The sequence below is a fragment of the Eulemur rufifrons genome, chromosome 30, assembly GCF_041146395.1.
Source record: "Eulemur rufifrons isolate Redbay chromosome 30, OSU_ERuf_1, whole genome shotgun sequence".
In the NCBI taxonomy this organism is placed as follows: domain Eukaryota; kingdom Metazoa; phylum Chordata; class Mammalia; order Primates; family Lemuridae; genus Eulemur; species Eulemur rufifrons.
In genome coordinates, this window is record NC_091012.1 from 60,708,966 (window position 1) to 60,736,109 (window position 27,144).

A 27,144-nucleotide genomic window follows, 5' to 3' on the forward strand; every position below is an offset into this window, starting at 1 on the left:
TTCCCTTCAGCCAGACATGTTGAGATTTACTTTCTGTGATTTGTATTATAAAAACAATAGATTTCTACCATCCTAGAGGCCAGGGTCTTTCCACACTGACCCTCTGTTTCTATGAGCCCTTGGTCTGAAAGTACACATTTTTTTTTTGCCCGCTTTGTGAGGCCCTGTGGCAGGGAATGTAGTTAGGACCTGACATTTCAGAACTCACATATAAGAAAGCATGGCAACTGCTGAATCTAGGTGGAGGTCACACAAGTGTTCAGCGTACTGCCCTGTTAACTTTTCTATGTTTAAAATTTTTTAGAATAAAAGTTGGAATATAAAAACCAAACAAGTAAAGAAAAACCAGAAAAGTACAACAGGAAGGCTTGGCTGGCTTTGCCTGTGGGCACAAAGATAATTCCCTGGTTGCAGCTGGTGATTTCCCACTTCCTTGTTTTAGACCAAATGGGGCCACATACCCGCAGAGTCTCCAGAACACTTTTTTTTCCCCCTACGAAGTTCAGGAAGTTGGCAAAAGTCCCCATCTGGAAGGTGCTCAACTGGTAAAAGAGACTACTTATGTGAAAGCAATTTTCAGTCTAAAATTTTACTTATCTGAATGAAAGCAATTTTCAGTCTAAAATTTTACTTATCTGAATGAAAGCAATTTTCATTCTTTCAAACCCAAATTCTAACAGTGAGGTACAGAGATGACAAAGTGTCAAGACAAGGATAATATATTAACAGTTATTGAGTACTTAGTATATGTTAGGTTCCATGCTAAGAGAATGACATGGGTCATCTCATCTAATTGTCACTACTATTCAAGGAGGTAGATACTATGAATAGTATTATTTTACAAATGGAGAAATGGAGGCTTAGACTTTAATCATTGTTCAGGATCCCAGAGCTAAGAATTGGCAGAACCACCACTATAACCCAGGCCATCTAATTCCACTGTACTATTCAAGATCCCTTCAAAATGTCTATCTAACAAACCAAATGTTGAATTAACAGGACATTGTTTAAATATATTATATTATGTTCATACAAATAATGGAGTACTATGCAGCCACCAGAAACATGTTTAGAAGAATATTTAATAAGATGGGGAAACAATAATGCTATATTAACTTTTTACATATTATGAAGTAGCATATGTAGAACAATCATTATTTTATTTCAAAAAATGGATATATACCTACAGAAGACTGAGAGGAAATTATACTAACATATTAACAGGAATTGTCAGTTCTTCTTATTGTCTTCTTTACTGCTGTATGTAATCTTTGACTTTTTTTCCTTACAATGACCATGGATTACTTTTATAACGGGAATGAAAGATTTCTACTTCTTCATTACCAACCGCACAGCTCCTACATACTTGCCCAGATCTGATCTATTATGCTGTATTGCTTTTGCCCAATACATAGCACAGTAGATTCCTGACTTGGCTTCCAGAAGGACTGGGTGAGCTGACAAAGTAAAAACGGAGCCAAAATGATTGGTCCTCATTCCTCTGCTGAGTACTGCTTTCCATGTTTCCCCAGATGGGAAAAGTTATCTAAATCTCTAGTCTTCCCTTGACCCAGAGATGATATACATCCAAACATATGCTTAAAGCAGAACAGCCCGGGTGGAAGAAAAAAATAAAAATAGTCCTTGCTCCAGACACCTTCAGAGAGAACTTCTGGCAGACTTGTAGAAGACAAAACTGAGTATGTATATGTGTAAAGGAAGGCAGCTTCCATTGTATGTGGAAGGGGAAGAGAGACCTGTGAACAACCCGAAAGCTTCTTCCCTCCTCTAAGCATTAAGAATATATATGGACACAGGGCAGGGACCTGACAGATGGGTCCTAGGAAAGCAGACACCTGAGTAGCATTTCACATAAAAAAGGAAACCGGTCTCCCTGAGTTGCTGCTTACTTGCTATGGTTTTTCCCTTTCCCCTTTAAATCTGCAACATTCGTATATAGAACTTTCTCTTCCTTGGCAAGAACTGAATCTTAATAAGGCTTCTCAGGTCATAGGCAATCTCCCAAATACCTTTTTCAGTAATAAGTCCAAAGTTAAGCCAAAAGCAGCCACCTCCAAAGTGAAACTGCCAAAAGGTTGCTCCTTTTTAACATTATATGACCCCAAACCAAGTCTCAGTTCACATCCCCTCAGGTTCCAGAGCAGCTGATCTGATGAGTACTGGAAAAAGGGGATACTGACATGGTAAAATCATCCCAAGACATTAAGACCCAACATGTTCAACCTGAGTCTATCTCATGACCTCAGGGCAGTCCTGGAGATCTGAGTCTCCCTGGGGAAAGCCATACTGTTTAAAAATCTCAGAGTATAATAAATGGAACCCAGAAAAAGAGAGGGCCACAGGGCCACTGGGCTGTCATAATAGCATATGACCCAAAGCCAAAATCACATGTCAGGCTGTCCCAATTCCTCGCACCCACCCCCATGCTTCCACACCCAGCCTACAGTCCTCTCTCCATCCAGCAATGCACCTCCTGCTTTCTGCAACACAGATGAAATTACATCTCATCCCCTTCAAAAGCCTCTCCGGACTGAGTCAGGAGATACTCATGACTAAAACAATCCCATTTGCATCACAGATCCACTACTCTCCATGTGCACATGAAGATGGGCAGATTTTAGAGTTGTAGCATGGGGGTGGGTACTATACATTTCCTGAGGCAGAGGATGTATGCCAGCTCTCTGCTATGTACTTTTCCTACCCATGACGAGATGAGGAAAGAGTTCCCTGCCATTCAAACTGCACCACTCAGTGACTAACTCCATGTGTTCCCCCAACCTTGCTACATACCCCTGAATAACCTGGCACATTAAGTGATGGGTGTTCACAGTGCAGCTAAACTGTCTCATCACAACTCAAAGCCTGGGAAACCTTAACTGCCATTCTCTTTTCCTTCAAGACATCCCAACTCAGAGAGAAAGAGTCCCAAAAGCCTAGCTTCTCTTGGAGGCTTCCAGCCCCTTGTTAAACCTCTTCTATAAACAGCAACCAAGACTCCAAAGAGCAAGCCGAAAACTAAGAGGCTGACTGCATTTGAGAGTCCTCTGTGGTGGTGGGATCCAGGGAGACTGGGAAGGGGATGTGGGTGCTTTATATCACCCATGCCATAATGGCACTCTCCTTCAGCTTGGATAACAGAGCCAACAGAAAGACCAGGAAACTCCAAACCATCCCATGCTATCCAAGGCTGCTCCCAGACACAGGTCTACAGTTTACAGGACTAGTGGCTTCTACAGCCCCTATCCCCAGCTATCAGCCATGACTGGGAGCTCTTAGCTTTCCTCTAGCTTCAGAAGGGGAAAAATAATGGACTTTGATATGCTAACTCTGCTCCAAGAACAACATTAAACACACCAGAGACCTGCTCCCCCTGGACAGATGAAGACCATGGTTGGAAGTTAGCCCTTTTCCAGGTCTTGGTCAAGCTGAGGGCTGACAAGGCTAGAGGTGGAAAGTAAGGAGTATTTTCTGCACCACTGAGAGAAAAGTGACTTAGGGTCATGAGGGCAGCATTGTTTCAAGATGCAAAAAGCCCAGGTCTCCAGCTGACAAGTAAAAATCTTAGCCTGGAGTCTGCAGAAACAGCTGACCCAGACTGGTGGCTGCTCTTTTATCTAGTGAGTCTGTTCTGGTTAATAACTAACAAGCTAGGATTTTCTAGCATTGGGAAGAGACCATATCATTTACAGGAATCATCAGTAGTCACCATTTGTACTACAAGAAAAAAGGAACGATTGGCCAGCTTTTAAGCTGCATCTGATATGAACACTTCTGACAACTACAGAGGTTTCCTAAGCCTCTGGAGAAGTAGAAAATCCCTGCTTGGATCTTATGTCAGAAAGTGTGAATATGAACTCTGTGTATCTCCAACCCTAAAGACCATGGGATGACATCACCAGGATGAACTGCAGCTTTCCAGAATCACCCTACCCCTACTAAGGTATTCCCTTTAAATACTCAAGAAATCTCTCCCATTGCCTTTTAGCTTATTAACATAGCCACATGTAATTTCATCTCCCGCCCTTCCTCCCTCCCTCCCTCTCTCTCTCTCTCCCCTACCCCTTCTGCTCTGTGTGTGTATGTGTGTGTGTCTGTCTGTCTGTCTGTCTGCACATGCTAGATCTAATGCCTCTAAACTCAAGGTCAGCAAAATATGGTCCTCCTGTTTTGGTCTTTTCTTTGGTGTGATTAATATATGTATATATGTGTGTGTGTCTGTGTGTATAAATATATAATCCCTAAAATCTACCATCTTAACTGTTTTTAGGTGTATAGTTTAGTGACATTAAGTATATTCACACTGTTGTGCAACTATCGTCACCATCCATCTCTGGAACTTTTTCATCTGGTCCTCCTCTTATGTAAATAAAGTTTTGTAGGCACACAGCCACACTCAATTCATTTACATATTTCTATGCTGCTTTCATGTTACAACAACAGTTAAGCAGTTAAAACACAGAGATCATACGGTCCACAAAATCTAAAATATTTACTATCTGGCCCCTTAGAGAAAAAGAGTGCCAACCTCTGCTCTATACCAAAATACACACTGAATTTCTGATTTAAAATAGCACTTGGCTAGCAGTCACTAACACAACCTCTCCCAACTTCTCACTGAAATACCTATGAAGATACAGAAAAAGATAAAACTCCCCAAATCACTGAAAACTTAGACTAATGGTCATCCTATTACCAGAATCTGGGAGAAATCTCCATTAACAATAAGGCTGATGGTGAAATGAGAAAAAACAATCTATAGTCAAGTTCATGCAGCAGTCCCAAGAAACCTAAAATAACATAGGAAGACACTGAGTCCTTCTGCCACTGTCACCCTGATGGCTTAGAAACAGAAAGTTCATCTAGTAATCAGCAAACTGGACAGCCATTCCTCCACCTCATGGCTACTGCTTGAAGGAAACTGACAACCCTCCAAACTAAGTTCCATCCATTTGGAGACTCCCACTCCCAATAATCAAAAGGACAGAAGTGGTAGAATTGGTGCTAGCATGCTCTGTACTGAGAGTGGGAGTCTCCACAAGATAAAACTCAGGTAGTAATGCATGTGGGAGGCTGTAATTTTTCATATAGCTTATCTGTGCCTAGTAGCAGGGGCAGATGATTCCATATAGGTCCAGCAGAACCCACTAGATGAATAGCTGCTAGACACTGGGAACTGGGCTAGAAGTTATGTGCATCCCTGCCTGCCAACAGTGGAACTTAAAAGGGGTTCTAATCAATACCAAAGAGAACCTGAGAATAGTCAAAAGGCAATCTACACACACTGTCTTTGATGAATGACAGATCCTTCTCTGAATATGCATAAACATACAAAAACCCAGCATGGTTCCTGTGAAAGCCTCTTACAGCACAAGGGAAATGCATATCATTCTGAAGCCTTGGAAGAAGCAAAAATGTCTGAATTTTGTATATGAACCAGAAGAAATATTTTAGAAAACTGTATCCTCAACAGAATGCAAGGAAACATGGACTCTATGAAACAGGTATAGGAAGCCACTAGAATAAAACATACTGAGAAGGAAAGACAACAAGCTGGGGTAAACAGAGAGCTCAGCAAAGCAAGAAAGAATTACAAAGAAATGAATATTGTAACAAAAGAATTAAATTTCACATTGAAAATGGTAAAGAGAAAAATCAATCAAATTCATAGTATAGAAGCCAAGTCTTGAGTCTCTCCCAAGCATGCAGAGAAAAAGGAAGGTTTATCTTAAAAATCCAGCAAAGGTTGATATTAGGAAATCTCTGACTATAATATACCAAATGCAGAGGTCAAAGGATAAAACACATGAGAACTTCTCAACGTATTCCCAGAAAGCATTAGTTAAATTCAACAGCCATTCTTTTTATAAAGACTTGATAATTTAAGAATAAGATAATTCCTTAACATCTTAAAGAACATCTAACCTAAACCAACAGTCAACATCAGAGTCACCTGATACGAAACGCTAGAAATATTTCTATTAAATGAAACACTAGAAACATTTCCATTAAGATCAGAAGCAAAACAAGGATGCCTGCCAGTACCACTATATTATTTAACATTGCCCCAAAAGTTACAGCCAACATAATCAGGCTTGAAACAAACAAAAAAGTTTTATTCTTTAAAAGGAGGTAAAGTTATCATCTGGGAGTTGACATGATTAATTTCCAAAATAATCCAAGGACAGCAATTGAAAATCTATTAGAAATAAGAGTTAAACATAGTGGCCAAATATGAAATAAACATACAAAATCAAAATTCTTCCTATGCACTAGTAATATTCATTTGAAATATAATGAAGAAATAATATCATAAACTACAAACTGTCCAGGAATGATCTTGATGAGAAATATGTGAGATACACACACACACACACACACACACACGAACATAAAGAAAACTTGAATAAATTAAAAAATACATAATGTCTTTTCCTGGATGGAGAGACTCAATGTGGTAGTAATATCAATGAAACTTTAGCTTTAAAGTAATTCCAATCAAAATCCTAACAGGATTTTGGGGAAAACCTGACAAAAACATTTTAAGTTCATTTTAATTTTTTTTTTTTTTTTTGAGACAGAGTCTCACTCTGTTGCCCGGGCTAGAGTGAGTGCCGTGGCGTCAGTCTAGCTCACAGCAACCTCAAACTCCTGGGCTTAAGCGATCCTCCTGCCTCAGCCTCCCGAGTAGCTGGGACTACAGGCATGTGCCACCATGCCCGGCTAATTTTTTGTATATATATATTTTAGTTGTCCATGTAATTTCTTTCTATTTTTAGTAGAGACGGGGTCTCACTCTTGCTCAGGCTGGTCTCGAACTCCTGACCTCGAGCGATCCACCCGCCTCGGCCTCCCAGAGTGCTAGAATTACAGGCGTGAGCCACCGCGCCCGGCCTTAAGTTCATTTTAAAGAAAAAAAAAATGGTTGAGACTAGCTAAGAAAAAAGTGTGGGTAACGTGGTAGACTGGGGAGATGACAAAGGGAAATTTGGCCTATCAGCTGTTGCAAATATAAGGGTACAAAACTGGCAGAAAACCCAATACAGAGATCAATGAATAGGACAACAGGCCCAAGAAATAAACCCTAGCATATACAAGAATTTATTTATAATAAAAGTATAGTAGCAATAATCATAGGGAAACAGTTATTCAACAAATGGTGCTCAAATAAACGACCCTCTTGGGGGAAATATAAGCTATATGTCTACTTTATACTATTTGCAAATGAATTTTAGATGGAGTGACAATTTAAATATATTTTAAAAACTATTTAAAAACTGGATTGATCTTAAAACAGGAAACATCTTTTTAAGCATAAAAGCACTGGAAAAATCACCATGGTCTGAAGGGGGTTTGGAAATCAATATTTGCCAATAAAAATGTAAAACCAATATACATCAAAGATATCATCAAAAAATTAGAAGGTGATCTGGGGAAAACATTTACTGCAAAGGTGATAAAAGATTAATACTCTTTATATGTAAAACTCATGCAAATAAACAAGAAGAGAAATACCCCTATATAAAAACTGAGCAGAGAACATGAGTTGACAATCCACAGAATAAAATATATAAATGGTTAATGAACATGAGTAACAAACATAATATTGTATATATTTCAAGTTTTCCATAATGAAATTTGAAAGAAGAGAAAATTGAGGAAAGGGGCAAGGAAAAAGGAAAAGAGAAGCCATCAGTGAGAGGTGTCGGGGAGTTGGGAGGGTTCCTGGCTATACTGTAACACAACCCTTCTTCCTCTCCCCTAGGAAATCTTTCTTACTAAGAACCAACAAGGCAGAGAATGTGTAGGTTCCCCAAAGACAATCAACACAGGTAACTTTTTCAAAGTTAGTAGCAAGATAGTAAGCACAAAATGGTCTCTAAGAATATACTGGTTTTACTCAAAGCTGAGTGAGAAAAAGGATTCTGTGGTTTGGATGTCTCATAGATAGCTCTTCAGGAAAGAACCATACAAATCAGCCAAATGAGTAAAAAGAAAATGGCTCAGATTCAGAGACATAGAACAGAACTGCACGTATAGACACAACACAACAAACAATTCTGGTGCTGCTATATGAGCATCCACAGAGATGAGCAGCCAAGAACAGGGAGGATAAGAGGCCTTCAGAGGCAGAAGGCTGCCAGGCTGGAATTCTAGGAGTTAGAGATATTAGAGATCAAAAAAGTACCATGCCCAAGCTTGCTGGGGTGGTGGGCCACGTAGAAACCACTTCCAATTTTAGCTCCACATCCTGGATGCATGCTTTCTGCTGAGGCAGCCTTTCCAGCAGCAGGCTACAGGAAGTCACGTGCCAACTGAGATGCATATAAATGAAGCACCATAGGATCCAGCCAGAACACTGGGAACCCTCACTCTCCCTTGTCAAGTATACCATGGGAACCCTGTGGAGAATCCTGCCCCTTCCTCACCCCAAAGGGAACTGCCAGCCCCTGCCCAGCACAGGGCATGTGGCCTGCCTATGCACGCCATGCGCCTTTCCTGCAGTGATTGGGCATGCCTCCAGGAAGAATATACCAGCCCCTGCTTAGCTGGAAAGCTGGCAAACTTATGCATGGCTGGCACAGCACAGGGCCCACAAAAAAAGCAAGAGACGGGTAATACAGTGCTAGTCAATGAACCCATAGGACACATTGGCATAATGACCACAGCAGTGCCCATCTGTGTACGCTGAAATTTATGGAATTTTAAATAATATGCTTTCATGCTTTAACCATTTAAATAATAAAGGAATAGTAGAAAATATTCACTTCAACATAAGGTAGTGATTAGGAATATGGGCTCTGGAGTAAGAAAGATATTGGTTCAAATCCCACGTGTACCACGTACAAGCCACTTAAGTCACTTAAACTTTCTGAGCCTCAGTTTTCTTCATCTAACTGGGGATACTATTAGTACTTCCCACAGAAGTACAGATCTGTTAGAAGGATTAAGTGAAATAATCAATGTCAAGTGTTTCCTACCATGACTAGGCACACTGTAAACCTGATCATGAGCATTAACAGGAAAAGGAAGAACAGGAATCCTGACTCTGGCTCTACATAATCTTAGCCAAGTTATTTGATTTCTTGGCCCCCAAATACTTTATATGTGGTATGGATAACATATTCTCTATTTCACCGCATTACTTTAAGGATTAGATGAGGTAATTTAAGACAAAATACTTTAAAAACAGTAAAGAGCTATACTAATTTAGTAAGGTAGAGTTATTATTTTAAGAGCTGTCTACTTTCTAAAATACTTTTAACTTCACACTGCACATATTTGTACACAATGGAATAATATTATAATATGCACCCATTAAAAATTGTGTGTATCATAAAAACTTGAATGAATCTCCAGGGAATTATGCTAAGTGATTTTAAAAAAGTCAATCCCAAAGGCGATATACAAGATTCTTGAAATAAAACAATTGCAGAGATGAAGAACAAACGAGTGGTTGCCAAGAGTCAGGGATGGGGTGTAGGTAGGAGGGTGGTAGGTGTGGCTATAAGGGGACAACAGGAGAGATCCTAACAGTGATACAATTGTTCTGCTATATCAGACTGTATCAATGTCAATATCCTGGCTGAAATACTATATTATAGTTTTGTAAGAGGTTACCACTGGAGGAAACTAAGTAAAAGGTACATGGTATTTCTCTACATTTTTTTCTGACAACTGCATCTATAGTATTATATTATTATATTTAATATGCAAGAGGTCTTCAAAAAGTTCATAGAAAATGTATATTATGAAAAAACTATGCATGGATTTCAAAATTTTTTTGCACAAAAATAAACTGGTACTTGCTGTAACATATCTGAACGGGATATAGTTTGAGGCACTAAGAAGGATAAGACATCAGTTTGAAAGAACGCCTACCAGAGCAACATGAATTCTGCTAAAATTAAAGCAAGAACAAACAGCAAATTTATGGTGAAGCCTGGGTGAAAGAATGGTAAAATCACTGATGCTTTACAAAAAAATTATGGGGACAATGCCCCCAAAGAAATCATTGGCTTACAAATAGATAACTCAGTTTAATAAGGGATGAGATGATGTTGATGTTGAAGATGAGGCACACCATCCATATCAATTTTCGAGGAAAAAGTCCATCTTGTTCGTACTGTAACTGAAGAGGACCAACAACTAACAGCAGAAACAATAGCCAATACCATAGACATCTCAATTGGCTCAACTTACACAATTCTGACTGAAAAAATAAAGTTGAACAAACTTTCCATTCAATAGGTGCCACAATCATTGCGCCCAGATCAGCTGTATATAAGAGCAGAGCTTTTACTGGAAATTTTTTAACAGTGGGATCAAGATCCTGAAGCATTTCTTCAAAGAACTGTAACAGGAGATGAAACATGGCTTTACCAGTCTGATCCTGAAGACAATGCATAATCAAAGCAATGAAAAGGTATAAGTGGTCCAGTCAAAGCAAAAGCAGACTAGTCAACAGCAAATTTCATGGTAATAGTTTTTTGGGATGCTCAAGGCATTTTGCTCGATTTTTTTTGGAGGGCCAAAGGATGATAACATCTGCTTATTATGGGAGTGTTTTGAGAAAGTTAGCCAAAGCTTTAGCAGAAAAATGCCCAGGAAAGCTTCACCAGGGAGTCCTTCTCCACCACGACAATGCTCCTGCTCATTCCTCTCATCAAATAAGTGCAGTTTTGTGAGAGGGTCAATGGGAAATCATTAGACATTACCTTACAGTCCTGATTTGGCTCCTTCTGACTTCATTTTGTTTACTAAACTGAAAAATCTGTAAATGGCACCCACTTTCTTCAGTTAATAATTTAAAAAAGACTTCTTTGACACACCTAAGTTCCTAGGACCCTCAGCTCTTTAGGGATGGACTAAATTGCTGGTATCATTGCTTACAAAAGTGTCTTAAACTCTTTAAAGCTTATGTTGAGAAATAAAGTTTATATGTTTTATTTTTATCTTTTAATTCCATTTTCCACAAACTTTTTGAAGTCCCCTCATGCTATAATTACATATATAATCTCAAAATATAAAGTTTAATTTAAAAATGATATGGTGGCTAGGCATAGTGGCTCACGCCTATAATCCTAGCACTCTGGGAGGCCAAAGCGGGAGGATCTCTTGGGCTCAGGAGTTCGAGACCATCCTGAGCCCTGAGCAAGTATGAGACCTCATTTCTACTAAAAATAGAAAAAATTAGCCGGGCATGGTGGCACGCACCTGTAAGTCCCAGCTACTCAGGAGGCTGAGGCAGTAGGATTGCTTGAAAGCAGGAGTTTGAGGTTGCTGTGAGCTGGGCTGACACCATGGCACTCTAGCCCAGGCGACAGAGTGAGACTCTGTCTCAAAAAACATAAGAAAATAAAATAAATAAAAATGATATGGATAAAAAGTTTACAAGAAAATGAGGAAAACTTATGATATCATTAAGTGAACAAAGCAGAATAGAAAACTGTAATTAAAGAAAACAGAAAAGTAAAGGAATAAATACTTGTCTTGAGAGATTGGGGAAAAAACAGGTAGAGGGAATCAGTAAAGATAAAAGCGGAAAATTAAATAGAAAAAAATAAATGAAATAAGGTAGAAAGGATAAATAAATCCAAAATATGGTTCTGTGAAGTGACCAAAAATAAAGTGCTTGCTAACCTGATTTAAATATAGAATAGACAGCAGAAAAACAGACAAGATTAATTCCAAGAAAGACATGACTACAGATGAGGAGACATTTTTTAAATTATAAAATAAGAGGATACTACATGCTCAACTAAATTTATGGCAACAAATTTGAAAACTTAGAAGTGGATTAATTTCCCAACAAAATACAAATGATCAAAATAGACCCAAAAAGATTTGAATAGACTGATTACCACAGAACACACTGGAAAGGTCTACCCACTGAAAAAGGCACCAAGACCAGATGGCTTCACAGATGAGTTTTATCTGACCTTTAAAGGACACATAATTTCTCAGGTAATTAAAGTATTCCAGGCCAGAGAAGAAGAACCAGCACATTTTACATGGCCACCATAACCTTAATCCTTAAACCTGATGAAAAGAATACAAAAAAAATGACTCTAATCTCACTTATGAATACTGAAGCAAGGTTCTAAATAAAACATTGACAAATAGCATCCAGCAATGTATCAAAATAATAATATACTATGATCAGCAGGGCTTATTTCAGTATTTTAAAAGTGGTTCAAAACCAGAAAATCTATCATTGCAATAATTAGTTGTATCAAAAGCTTAAGTGAAAAAAACCCACATGATCAATAAATGTTGAAAAAGCATGTGATAAAATATAGCAACCATTCCCCCTCTTTAAAAAAATCTGTAAGTAAATGTGAAAGCTATTTAAATATAATAGACTATTTAGCAAATACCAACAGTAAATATGGAAGAACACAGAAAACATTTCAATTTAAAATAATTTTTAAGCAGAGCAGCCTACCAGCACCATTTTATTTAACTCTGTCTTTGAGTATCTAGCAAATGTAGCAAAAAATGAAACAACTGGTACAGCCATCAGAAAGAAGAGACAAAACTAAAATAAAATTTACCAGAATTTACAAGAGAATTTGATTAAGATAGCCAGAGAGAAGGTAAATATTGTTTAAATCAATAACCTTTTACTATTCTAGCAAGAAGCACTTAGGAATAGAAAGAGGAAAAATATTCCACTCAAAACAGGGGGAAAAAGCCATAAGTTCTTGAGGAATAAATGTATCAAAAAAGGCATAGGGCAGATATGAAAAAAAAGATAAATCTAATCAAAAGACATAAAATAAGATCTCAACAAGTAGAAAGAAATACCATTTCTTAGATAAAAGAAGCCATGTAATTTAAAAACTGAAATATAAACTTAATGTAATTCTAATTAGATTTCCAATAGGGCTTGGGAGAAGAGGGTGAGTAAAAGTGATCTTATAATTTCTACGTAGGAAAAAGTGCCAAAGAATAGTCAAGAGAAATATTTTTAAAAGGTAATATAATTAATATGATTTGGATACATGAATAGATAAACAGATGCAACAGAATGGAGAATCTGTAAGTAGATCCTAATATGTAAAACATTTAATAGCCCAAAAAAATGGTAGTTCTGGTCACAGGCAAAGTAGGGATTATTTAATGTATTACTCTAGTACAAATGGTTACCCATCATTAAGAACCAATCTTAACCAAGACTGGAAACCCGGAAGCTATACAAGAAAAGAATCGTATTTGGACATAAAAAATATAAAAAAGTATATGGAAATATATACCATCAGCAAAATAAATACATATAGATTTGGGAAAGATATCTATAATGATGTCAGACAAAGGGCTAATATCTAAGATATACCAAGAGGTATTACAAATGAAGACAAATATAAACAGCTCATAGGAAAATGGGCAGATGATATGAATAGACAATTCAAAGAAGAACAAATTTAATTGAACAAAAAAATGAGATAATACTGGAATTCACTAGTAGCCAAGGAGTTATATCTAGATTGTCAAAATTATAAAAGAACCATAACATCTGTTGCTGATAGGTATATTAAGAAAAGAATAATCTCATATATTACATACAAAAGCAAAAAGTGAAGTATAACAGCCTATCTTTGTAAATAAGACAACACCTCTTAACATAAATATATCTTATCTATAAATATCCATATATATCTATAAACCTTATCTACATCCATCTATCTATCTAAATTGAAAGCAACAATATATAAAGGCATATGCACAGTGATGTTTATTTCAGCACTGATTATAGTGGCAGAAATCTGGAAAGAAAGTAAATGTTTATTAGTAGAGGAATGGCTGAATAAACTGTTGTGAATCTGTGAAATATTTTGCATCCTGGTAAAAGAATAAAATTATAACAATAGACTTTGATAGATTTGTAAGATATTGTTGAGTGAAAAACCAAGACGTATATATAAGATCCTATTTTTGTAAAACAAACAACAAACAAAACATTGCAAAACCGCCATGTGTGTGTGCATGTGTGTGTGAGTGAGAGAAAGAGAAGGGGACAAAGAGAGAGAACCTATGTGCATGGGGAAAATTCGGAAAGGTACATACTGGTTTGGTAATATGTAAGATGCAAAAATGGTGTGAAAAGGCAGAGAGAGCTAGGAAGCAAACAAAAAACAGGAACAGAAAAAAAGGACCACTATAAAAAAATAAATCCATTCATCATATTTATACATGTCTATAAATGTATAAATAATAAATTGAATTAAATTTAGAAAAGATACAATAAATACCTCAATACATAATATGATCTCTGCTTATTAAAAAAAGAAAAGCAATAACCAAAGTTATCTCTTGGTGGTGGCATTAAGGGTGATGTTTATTTTCTTCTTTATATGTCTCTGTATTTTCTGTAATGAGAATTGTAGATTTTATTTCATTTAAAAATGAAATAAAGCCAATAAATGTTACTTTAAAAACATTACACTGAGTAATTGAGCTCATTTTGGAAAATCAAGGGAGGGAAACAGGGTTAAATACCCCTTTCCCTTAGGAGCTGTCCGAGTAAAGAAATATATGAAATCAGGATCCATTACCCCTCATCTAGCAGAAAGTTACTCACCTAAGGCAAGAGACTAAGTGGCTATTTCAAGGAGCTATTTGAAACAGCAAATGGGGTCCTTTTCCCCCTATCTAACACTTTAATGACTTAAGTAAATCAGAAAGCCATTTACACCACTCTCAATTATCCAAGAATCTGCTAGGCTCTTTACTTCCTGTTCCTTCCTTCTGGCTTGCGGCCATTTCACTGCTCAGGAACAGCTCCAAAATGGGGGTTAAGGAAGAGGAAAAGAGATGAAATTAATTCCGTTGATTTAGCTTCTCATTAGCAACTCTAATAAAAGGTTTGATAAGTGAGATGGTCACAACTCACAGTTAAAATGAGGGTTCCAGGACTCTTGATAATTTCATTTAAGTAAACTTGCCTTTAGAGAAACACGGTTTGCCTGCAATATACCTTAATAGATTTGATGCTTGCTATTTTTATGAAAGTCAGGACTTGTAATAAGGTGATATTTTTCTCTCCTCACTTTAATTTGTACTTTAAGGAAAAAAAAAAACATAAAAACAATGCCCTTCAATGTGAAGAACCATATCCTCAGTGGAGCAGTAGGATAACAAAATCAAGATTCTTGAGAGGAGAGAAGCTGTCTGGCCCCTAGCATGCTCTCAAGAGAAACTTCAGCAGGGCAGCAACTTTCCAAAGGAACATGCCTTGGCCAGACAACCCCCACCACAAGGATTTACGAAAAAGGATTTGTCAGGGCTTGACAAAATCACATCTCCACATACAACATTTCCCTTTCTCAGTGGGCCCTCATAGACTTTTGTTGTCCTTTGGGAAATTTCAGAGACAAAGTGGTGCAAGCCCACGGTGTTTGCAGCAATGTGCCCATCATCTTTTGTTATCAAACAGACAAAAATAGTCTGAATAGCAAGGGCAATAGAGCCAAAAACAATTTTCTCTTACTTGAAGATGACGATAGCTCCCCGACACGGAGGGCAGGCCAGGAGAAAGATCTGCAATTGAAGAATTAAGAATAGTTAGCAAGCAAAATGCTGGACACAGTGACACAATGTTATTTTAACAATAACAAACAAAAAATAACTAAAACGCTAACACAAAAAATGCCACATAAAAATTTTAAAAAGGCAAGCCGGTGGTTTTCCAAAGTACATGTTTGTTTGCACATGCATGCATGTGTGTGCGTGTGCACACGTGTGTGAGAGAGACAGAAGGAAATGACAAGACTCAAATTTTCAATGCTTCAATTTCAATATTACACAAGTAGTGAGTCTTAGAAGCTTTTTAACCCAGGACAGGTAAAAATAGATTCTGAGCCTGGAACACACACACACACACACACACACACACACGCCATCTGGTTTGCCTTCCATGGGAGAAGATGGGTTTATCAATACTAAGCATTGCCAAATTTAGCAAATAAAAATACAGGATGCCCAGTTAAATGTGAGTTCCAGATAAACAATGAATAATGTTTTGCTATAAGTACATCCTAAATATTTCATGGAACATATTTATATAAAACATATCCATTGTTTATGTAGAATTCGCATTTAACTGGGCATCCTGTATTTTATCTGGCAACCCTATCAAACTGCCACCCCCAGGTTCTAAAAGCTCCCTTTGATTCAATTCTTTTGTTTCAAGGCATGCCTAGGTGTTTTTACTCTTCCATTCTCCTCCCAGGTCAAACCAAACAAAAATAGCCTTGTCATTCTAAGAAAGACATCAATTCAGTTCCCTGATACTTGGTGTGACCTAGGCCTGGGTTATAACCTTTGAAAACCTGCAGCTGTGGCAGTTTGACCTTCACCCATACAGTAGTTCTCAAACATCAAGAAGGACAAAAGAAAACTCCCTGGAAGAGCTAGTTAAACATACATTCCTGGGTTCCCCATTAAGAGTTCTGGTTCCACAAGTAAGGGACCCCAGGAATCTGCATGTTTAACAAATGCCTCAGGAGATTCAACCACTCCTGACAGCCTGATATGCTGAATTTTTGACCTTGGACTGAACTACTACAGGAGTCAAAGACATTCAGCAAGACTAAGGATTGACACAAGAGTGAAAGTCATGTTTCTAGAGAGTTCCTTCACCTATAGTGACTTAATGGTATAGTTTAGAAATCACTGGCATGTGTTCCTATCTTGTTGAGAGCTCTTATTAATATATATTATCTGCATTACAGGCTTGTTGGCTTTGGCATGTATATGTTCTTTAGAATTTGAATGGTCTTCAGTTCTCTCAGAGTCCACATTTAGAAGAAAAGAGTACTATAAGGAAAATCACTATAAGGAAGGACACCTACTTGAATCCCTGCCAAGAGGAAGAGAAAGAAGCATGGAAAAGAGAAAGGCTCTTAAAAAGAACATGGTCAGGAGTCCATCACCTGCGTGATACCTCACTAAATAGCCCCTCCATGGAAACAGCCATTGAAAACATGCCTTTTCCCCTACGATCAAGTTGATTAAAAGTATAAAGCTAATGATAATTACAGGTCCACAATCCTTTATTGGCAATCCCCAAATCCAAAAAGCTCTAAAAAACTGAACGTTTGTCTTTTTGCAAAGCTACTGTGATAGCAAAACATGACATGAACTACGGTAAGGCATTTATAGACTTTATTTATTCCACTTATGGTGAATATTCATGTTTTCCACAAAAATAATAATGTATTTGATTGTGCGGTACTGCTCCAAACCCCACTGGGAGTATATGTAAAATATTCTACATGTACTGTATTGTCTTTCTAAAATCCAGAAAATTCTGATTTCTGAAATACATATGGCCCTAATGATTTTGTATAAGGATTGTAGACTTGGAATTTCAATTATCCAAACATTAATTTATCCCCACTCCCACCCCACCCCTCAGGAACAGTCCAAGAAAGAAATAAACAAAGCTGGTATTCTTTACCCTTGACCCAGCAGTAAAGTTACTCACCTTAGCCAAGGGACCAAGTTGGAGGCTGCACATAGTTACCCAGCATCAGGCCCATCAAAGGCTACACTCAGAAGCTACAGTATAGAGAGAGGAGATAGGGGCCCCAACCACTTTGGAAAGATCCTCAATACTTCTGGAATCACAGAAGTGTCATGCCAGCAGCCTTCCTGAGCTTCTGGAATACCCAAGACACTTCCAACGTGATAAACAGAGAAGTAAAAGTGCAACACTGGGCGCTACAGTTAAATTTTACCTTTCTATACCCACAGCCAAGAGAAGATGTGCAGACTCTTGGGGGAAAATTTCCTTTATAAATCCATTTGGCTGGTTCTTATCTACAACTTCCCTATGCCAGAAGCCCAGGAACCTACTAAAGGGAACGAGCCTCCAGTCCCAACCCAGTAAGTTGTTCTGTTATTCCATCAGCCAAGGATCTAACTTCTTTTGAGGCAGCTAATCTAGTCTTGACTCTAAGTGAGTTTTCCAATAGTTACTGTCATGTGGGCAAGTCATTCTAATCATTACTTTGGCCTTTCTCATCTTGTCTGTCTATTCGCATCACCAGGAGAGAGGGTATCTTTTTCAAGCAATCTTTAAATCAGATACATGTACACATATCAAATCAGCAGATTTGAAAAAGGACCTCAAATTCATCACATTCCATTTCCAGTAAACTCATGGCCTCCTTTAGCAACTTCAAAGATTTATGATACTGAATTTCTTTGCTTTGTCATGCTAGCGTCGCATCCATAATCGCCATTAGCCAATAGAGCCACATGAAAATAACATTTTAATTCAGAGGCCCAAGGGCCCCCAGCCTTGACCTGTAAACAACCCTGCTTTCATCCTTGGTTGGCTGCTAACAGCCTCCAAATTTTGGTAGCATGTGTTTCATACTAGCAGACAGAAAGCTAAACTATCCCTTCGGCTGCAAACAGAGTGGGACGAGAGGACACTTGGAAGTACAAACAAGGACAGTGGGAAGATAATAAAGTATCTGAGCATATCCCAGCACCAACCTGGCACTTTGCATTCATGCTGAAATCTGCCCAGCTCAGCACCTGAAGCACAGAGCATGAGCAAGTGGCATACAGAGAAGTGCTACAGAGCACTTCCACTCTCCCATCGCCTGGGAGGCAGGCAGGGCTATCTTATTAAACCCCACTTTAGAGATGAAGAAACTAAGGCGGACGGGTTCTGAAAAACCTTCTGATGAGAACCCAGGTCCCCTAACTGCCAGTTCAGTGCACTTTCCACCACACACCTGACACGAATCAGGCCTCGTGGGGGCTTCTTTTCTTTAGACTCTAACCCTGCCCCTTGACCACATGGCACACAGGGAGTCACCCAACGGCCCCACACCTGTGCCACCAGTCAGCTCGTAAGATCTACTCTCTACAATGTGAGATGCCTCAAAACACAAATCCAACAGGGCAGCAAATTATGTCTACACATATGAGTTTCAGAGTGAGTCCAGCATTCCCCAAAGACAGGCTCGTTTTAGCTCCAACCTGCCTCATCCCCAGGTCTTTTGGGCACTTGCAATCCTTGAATCCTTACAAAACTGAGGTCTTTTGACTGTTTTTTCCCCAAAAAATCCACAGGTTCCATTCAAAACCACACTCTCAGCTTCCCCAGGAAAAATCCCTGTACCACTTCAAGGTTCTCCTACCCCAAAACTTATAAATTCACCTTTCCTCAGCACCCAGTGTAGGTACCAGCTGCTGTTCCAGTTCATCCCCTACCTCTGAACTGCTCTGGCTCCAGGTTCCCACCTTCTCTACACAACCTCTCGGCCGTCACGTGTTCTACTTCCTGTTCCTGTCCCCATAGTTGTATTAGTCCCAAGTTCACTGCCATCATTGTTCATCCTCCCATCCACTTTTGCTCCACCTCAACAATAGATTCAGAAAAAAAACCCATTTCACAAGACCTAAAGAAGATAGCTTTTGTTCACAGGAGGAATTGTTAGTACTATGAAAACTGTAATTGGGGGAGGGGGCAGTCACCACAGACCATCCTAAATGGGGCACTAGCCAGGTTAAATAGTGAAGAGGCATGGGCAAACCAAATGAAAGGGAAGCAGAGAGTGAGAGAGGTACAGGAGAGTGGTGTTTGGCCTAGCACACAATCTCCCCAGGCCCAGCCCTCCTGGCTCTACTGCCAATGATGGCATGCAGCTCTCTGGGGATTCCTGAGGCCAAGTGCACATGACCATTACCCATCATGGGGAAGATTAACTCACCGGGCTGCCCAAAGTCTGTCTTATGGCTCTATCCACTAATGCTCCTACCCTAGGGCTCTCATCACCTCTCATCACCACTGCATTAATCTCTTCATTGTTCTCCTACTTCCAGGCACACTTCCAAAGAGGGATCTATCTAAAATGTCCCTCTGATCTACCATTTTAAATCTTTCCATGGCTTGCTAGTACCTGCAGAAAAAGCTCACGTTCCTTAGCATGACAAACAAGGCCTTCTTTCCTCTGCACCCCGCTTATCTCTCCAGCATGGCAGCCTCATGCATTATGCCAAACAGTCTCTTTATCATACTTTAGGTCAATCAATACACTTCTACCACCTCATTTTCCAATATCTTCAGTGTATTCAATTATATGGATATGCAACGATTTACTCAACCAATATCCTCCTGTTGCACATGTAAGTTATGTCAATATTTTCAGTTCCTTTACTATTCCCTTAGTTCACATTCGTAGACTTTCTAGATCTTCAAAGGATTGAATATCCATTTTAAGGCTTTTGATCCACAGTACTAAACTGCCCTCCAGAAAAGTTATTTGAATTGACTCTCCCTTAAGCAACATACGAGAATGTGTTTTCTGATGCAGCCTGGCCAACAGGTAATTATCATTTGGTAGTTATCATTTGTTTAAAAGGCAAAACACGATTGATCATTTTTCATTTGCATGTCTTGGATTACCAGAAATGTTACACTATTTTCTAACAGGTTTATTGGCCAGCTGTATTTCTTCTTTTGGGATGTGACCATCTGTGCACTATGCCTATTTTTCAACTGGTGTATTCTTTTTTTATTCGGTTATATAAAGAGCTATTTATATTTAGTATATTAATGACTTTTAATACAGACTGTTTGCCATTTATTGCAAATATTTTTCCCAGGTTGTTATTGTTGCAGCTCTGCTTATGATAGTTTTTTGATGTGTGGAAGCTTTTTTAAACTTTATGTAATCAGATGTATTTGTCATTTCCCTTATGGGATAATGCTTTGATATCTGTCTGGATATCATGCTTTGAAAATCTTTTACAACCCTGGAATTATAGAGTCACTTATTGTTTTCTTAATATTTTCGTAATTTTGTTTTTAAAATTTAAATCTCCAACATCAAGAAGTTGTGCCATTACTAATCCTATTCACTCTTCCAGAATGGCTTTCCTACCTTTCCTCTTATGGCTAACTCTTATTTACCCTTAAAATGCACAAGTGAGCACCATTTTCTCCAGGAAAACTTCCCTACACTCCACAGTTAAATGCCCATCCTCAGTCTTCCCATTATTTCCCTCAGTTTACATCTTTCTCAGAATTTACCATTTTTGTCAGTCTAAGGAGATTACAAAGATGCTTCCCTCAAGAATTTAGATAAAAGGGAAATAAGAATGTCTACTAAGAGTTAGTCTTTAAAATCCCAGACTTGAAAGACCAGATTGTAACCTGCTTGAATTACAGCTAAAGAAAGAATGGAGTTGGCCGACCACTGAGATATAAAATAAAGAGAATTGCAAACCACTGAGATATAAAATAAAGAGAATTGCAAATAAAGAGAATTGGTAGTATCCACACCCAAGCAGTGTTGACACCCAAGCCCATAAATATCATGTTTTCTCGTCCCATTGGCAAATTCATCCCTATTAAGAGGATGGAAACAGAATAGGTAGCATTGCTAAGTAGCTAAGACTACGGGCTTTAGAGTCAAGACAGACTTGGATCCACATGCTGGCTCTGTCACTTAGCAGCACTGTGGCCTTGGGCAAGAGATTGGAGGAATTTTCATCTGTAAAATGGTGATAAAAATAGTACCCGTGTCTCACAAGGTTTTGGAGAGGATCAAATGAGATAAAGCAAGAAAAGCAATTGGCACAATGCCTAGCATATAGCTAGGACTCAATACATAATAGCTATAATTATTCTGATTTCAACAGAAAATCTATCCCTACTATGAGCCACATCAGCAACAGCTCATATTAAAATTTCAATTTATCTCACTCCACTTATTCTAATTCCATGTTTGCATAAGAACATTCTGGTATGTTACTTGGCTTCCTTGTCCAGCTGCCTTCAGGGAGAGGATATTTAACCCCTTAAATTCAGTTCCCTCATCTGGTGAATGGGGATTACAATAACACTATCTCATAGGGTAACTGTAAGGATTGAATGCTTAAAGCACCTAGTTCAAGTGCCTGGCACATTATAAGGAACAAAATAAGTATGAACCATTGATAGCATCATCAACTTATTGGATGCCCAAATTGCAAAATCGCAATCAAATCATGAAAAAACATCAGATAAACCCAAATTAGGGGCATTCTACAAAGTAACTGACAAGTACTCTTCAAAATTGTCAAGGTTGTAACAGACAAAGACTAAGGAACTATCACAGACTAGAGGGGACTCAGGAGACATGACAACTAAATGCAATTAGGGATCCTGGATTAGATCCTGCAACAGAAAAAGGACACTTATGGAAAAACTGGTGAAATCTAAATAAATCTGTAGTCAAGTTCACATAGCATTGCATACATGCTAATTTCTCAGTTTTAATAATTTTACCATAGTTATGCAAGATGTTAATATTAGGGGAAGCTGGGTGAAGAGTAGGCAGGAGTAATATCTTTGCAATTCTTCTGTAAGTCAAAAATCATTTCAAAATACAAAGTTAAAAACAGGTACCAAAATCTAAATCAATTAGCCTATCTTCAAACCTCAGAGCTATCCTTGATGTTCCACCCCTTTCTCAGCCCCCTCATGTAGTCAGTCCCCAAGTTCTGCCATCTTGTCACTTCAACCCTCTCAACATATCTCAAATCCATCCTCACTATCTTTTCCTAGTTCAGACCCTATCATTTTCTTGAACTGCTACAGCAGTTTCCTATTTGATCTCCAGGTATCGAATGTCTCTCCTTTTTCACTCTTAATTCATACAGTATTGTTGGGTTTCTATTCATTTTTTTAAAGACAGGGTCTTGCTCTGTCACCCAGGCTAGAGTACAGTGGCACAGTCATAGCTCACTGCAACCTCCAACTCCTGGGCTCAAGTGATCCCCCTGCCTTAGCCTCCCAAGCAGCTGGAACTACAGGTGTGTGCTACCACACTCGGCTGATTCTTTAAAATTTTTTGTACAGACAGGGTCTCGCTACGTTGCTTGGGCTAGTCACAAACTCCTATGCTCAAGCAATCATCCTGCCTTGGTCTCTCAAAGTTCTGGGATTACAGGCATAAGCCACCATGCCTGGCCAGGTTTCTGTTCTTAAAATAACACTCTGATCATGTTACACTCCTCCTTAAAAATTTCAGATGACAGATTCATAGCAGTAATTATCAGAATCCCAGCTGACTTTTTTGTAGAAACTGACGATCTGATTCTAAAATTTATATGGAAATGCAAGGGACCCCAAACATCTAAAATGACCTTGAAAAGAAGTAGGAGGACTCACACTACCTTATTCAAAACTTACCACAAAGCAACAGTAACAAAAACGGTATAGTACTGGCATAAGGATAGACACAGAGACCAAAAGAATAAAATTGAGAGTCCAGAAATAAACCCCCACAACTGATTTTGAACAAGGGCACCAAGACCATTCAATAGTGGAAAGAATAGTCTCTTCAACAGATGCTGCTGAACAACTGGTTATCCACATGTAAAAGAATGAAATTAAACCTCTACCTCACAACCCATATATAAAAATTCACTCAAAATCGATCAAAGACCTAAATGTAAGAGCAAAAACTATAAAACCTATGAAATGGTGCTGCAACAGTCTGGATTTATAGGGATAAATTTCATGACCTAGAATTTGGCAATGGATTCTAAGATGTGATACCAAAAGCATGAGCAACAAAAGAAAAACAGATGAATTGGACTTCACCAAAGTTAAAATATTTTGTGCTTCAAAGGACACTATTAATAAAGTAAAAAAGACAACCCACATAATGGAAGAAAAAAAATTGTAAATCATATATCTGGTAAGAGTCTAGCATCCAGAATAAATAGCTCTTGAAACTCAACAATAAAAAGACACATAACCTTGAATAGACATTTCTCAAAGAAAACATACAAATGGCCAATATGCCCATGAAAAGATGTTCAACATCATTAGTCATCAGGGAAATGCAAATCAAATCCTCAATGAGATAACACTTCACACCCACTAGCATGGCTGAAATAAAGACAATCACAAGTGTTCACAAGGATGTGGAGAAACCCTTATACACTATTGGTGGGGCTACAAAATGGTGCTACAACTTTGGAAAACAGCCTGGAAGTTCGTTAAAAGGTTAAACATAGAGTTATCACATATAACTCAGCAATCCTACTCCTATATCCAAATGAAATGAAAACCTATGTCCAACCAAAAACTTATACACAGATGTTCACAGCAGCATTATTCATAATAGCCAAAACGTGGAAACAACCCAAATGTTCGTCAACAGACAAATGGATACACAGAATGTGGTATTTCCACACAATGGAATATTATTTGGCATAAAAAAGCAAAGTACTGATACACGCACAACATAAATGAACCTTAAAAACATTATACTAAGTGAAAGAAGCCAGTCAAAAAAAGACCACGTTATAACAACCCCATTTATATGAAATGTCAGGAATAGGCTATTCTATAGAAACTGAAAGTATATTAGTCATTGCTTAGGGCTGGGAGAGAGGAAGGTAGGTGGGGGGTTTAATAGCTAAATGGTATGGAAGTTTTTTGGGGGGGGTAATGAAAATGTTCTAAATTAACTATGGTGATGGCGGCAGATACATGTGAACACACAAAAAACAATTCAATTGCAGTTTAAATGAGTAAATTGTATGGTATGTGAATTATATCTCAATAATGCTGTTTTAAACCCCACAAACTTTGGATAGGTCCTTATTGCTTGGTGAATAAGGCCCAAACTCCTTAATCTGGCATTCAAGTCCCTCCCCTCCTGCATCATCATCTGACCCCCTCCCCCATCAGCATTATTCTTCACTACTCCCTCTCAAATGCCTTTCTATCCAACTGAGATGAATTATTCACCATTACTCATATACCCCTTGTGGTTTTCTTTGTCTTTCCTCTCGCTATTTTTCCCCCTGAAATTCTCTCCTCCCAACTCATCTTCACATGTTTATATTCTGCTTCTCTCACAAAGCCCCATTCAAATGTTCCCTCCTATGCAAACCCTTCCCTGTTCTTCAACCCTCACATAGTAGGCTCTCAAAAAATTATTTACGGAGAGAATGAAGGTAAATAGTGCTTCCATATGATGGTTGTCACTGCCAGAGGATAATTCTCCCAAAGCCACAACTGTACTTCTTTTTTCCTTTCCTGGTCACAGCAGCAGCTCACTATCTCAGTCCCTGAGAATGGTTCCAAACTGGTACTCTCTGCTTCTCCCAATACCTTGCCCTTGATGAAGAAAGCGTTGACATTACATTATGCCAGGGCCACCGAGTACAGTTGTGTAGGTTGTGCACTGCACAACCCTAGTGGCGCCATTCAATTATAGTCTATGTGAATGGCACCCTCTCCTAGGGTTGTGCAGTGCATAGCCGTTCGTGGCGGCCCTGCTTAGAAACACCCCTAGTATTTGGGAACAAAGCCAAAAAGAGCATTCAATGAGAGAATCACTGTAACTATTAATATATTGCTGTTGAGAAGTAGGCAATTTCCAAATCTTATCAAAAAGATCACAAAGAAACTCAAGAGAATAACATGGTCATAGCACACACAGAGTGTTTGCATGGAATTAGAAAACAGGAACATCTAAGAGAAAAAGTGTTACTGATGAGCCCCCAGTACTAGAAAGAGAGAAAAGGACACATATTCAGGTCATACTACAAAGCTGTGACAGATAAGCAAAAAGGGATAGGTAGGTCTTGATGGCCTACCAAAGCCTACATGGTCTCTCTCATGAGACTCTTCAACTCCATTTTGTTCTAATTCTAGGTTATCAAACAAGCCTTATTTAATTTGGCTTGAGGAATCTTGCTATCAAAGAGGGTTGAAAGGCACAAGTGTTCTCATCTCTATAAAGGTCTTACTCTCATCATCAATTGATTCTTTGGCCTGATGGTTTATCAAGGAGTCTTTTGTAAGGTTGGGAAGTATGACTCAGTCTGTTAGAAATTAACATCCCTGGGTAAGCTGACAAAAATTAGCCTTTGAACCCACAAACCAAGTTGCAGAATTAGGACCTGTATCAACTCCACCAAGACACAGCTACCCTCAAGCTCAGCCAGAGCAGCCAGCCAACTAGGCCCCCTCCCTACCACTTCACAAGTACAACCATTAATGAAGGACTCTCCAAAATGGAGAGCCATAAAGGACTGGACGTACTGGTTATGACTACAGGAGAGCTGGTGGTGGAGTCCAAGGATGCCAGACGTTGAGTTTGTTTCTTCTTTTTATCCCCACTCCAGTTCAGCTTAGCCTCCCTCTTTCATATTTGCCCTACCTGGCATATCTCATTCCACTTCTTCCACCTCCAGAGATTTCCTGGATAACCCACCCAAATTGATCATTCCTTTTCTGAACATCATTGGTACTTAACTGGTACTATACACTAATCACTTGATTAGTCTCATACTGTTATTAACAACAATAATAATAACGGCAGCAACTAGTCCTTACTGACTGCTTACTATGTGCCTGGCACTACAGTCAACATCTTGCATGTTAGTTCATGTATTCCTCAGAAGAATCCTATTACATAAGTGATATTATTGTCCATCCAAACTGAGCTACAGAAAGATTAAGTAAATTGCCTAAGGTCACACAATAAGTAAGTGAAAAGAGTCAGGCCTAGAACCCAGAACTCTCTTGATTCCAAAGGTCATGTTTGTAGCCAATACTACCTTTTGTTTCTAATTTGTCTTCTGTGGAATTCCCTGTGCCTCCACTCCACATAGTAACTAATAGTGTCATTCACATAAAAGTCCCCCAGGACACATGAAGTCTACCTCTGCCCCCTGGCCAGCCCCCAGCCTAGGACACAAGCTGGAAGAGAAGAAGGTGCGGTGAGCACAAAGAGCTTTGACCTTTCGGGGAGCCACAGGAGTTCTCCTCCTCTGACCCATTTAAGAGAGGATCGTGCTGCTGCCTTGACCTCAATCCCAGAAAAATATTTAGAACAAGATGATCTGGTTGCCTTAAAACTCTTCAAGAAAACTCTGAAGTAACAGAGCCTAGGCCAGCACATGGCAGAGATGGATGGTATTCAGTTCTCTGAAGGAAGGAGACCGAGTATGTCAGGGTCACAGCCACATGGGCTAGCTAACGTCTGCAGAACTCTGCCACCAATGAACTATATGACTATGGTCAAAGTTGGAGTTTTTTTTTTAGGGGGACAGGTATATTTTTAAAGAAGGGACTTTTTTTTATACCTC

The 27,144-nt window shown here is 38.7% G+C and overlaps 1 protein-coding gene across 6 annotated transcripts in view; it reads right to left on the bottom strand.

Moving 5' to 3' along the window:
* The window catches only part of TMEM164 (transmembrane protein 164), a 161,978-nt gene that overhangs the window by 87,704 nt on the left and 47,130 nt on the right, over positions 1-27,144 (bottom strand). For 5 of the 6 annotated variants that reach the window (XM_069463101.1, XM_069463103.1, XM_069463105.1 and 2 more), the window contains one exon: positions 15,512-15,561. The exons of the other annotated variant lie outside the window; for it this stretch is intronic. In XM_069463101.1, the coding sequence (XP_069319202.1) occupies positions 15,512-15,561 (50 nt within the window). The remainder of the gene's footprint in view (positions 1-15,511; positions 15,562-27,144) is intronic. 6 annotated transcript variants of the gene reach the window in all.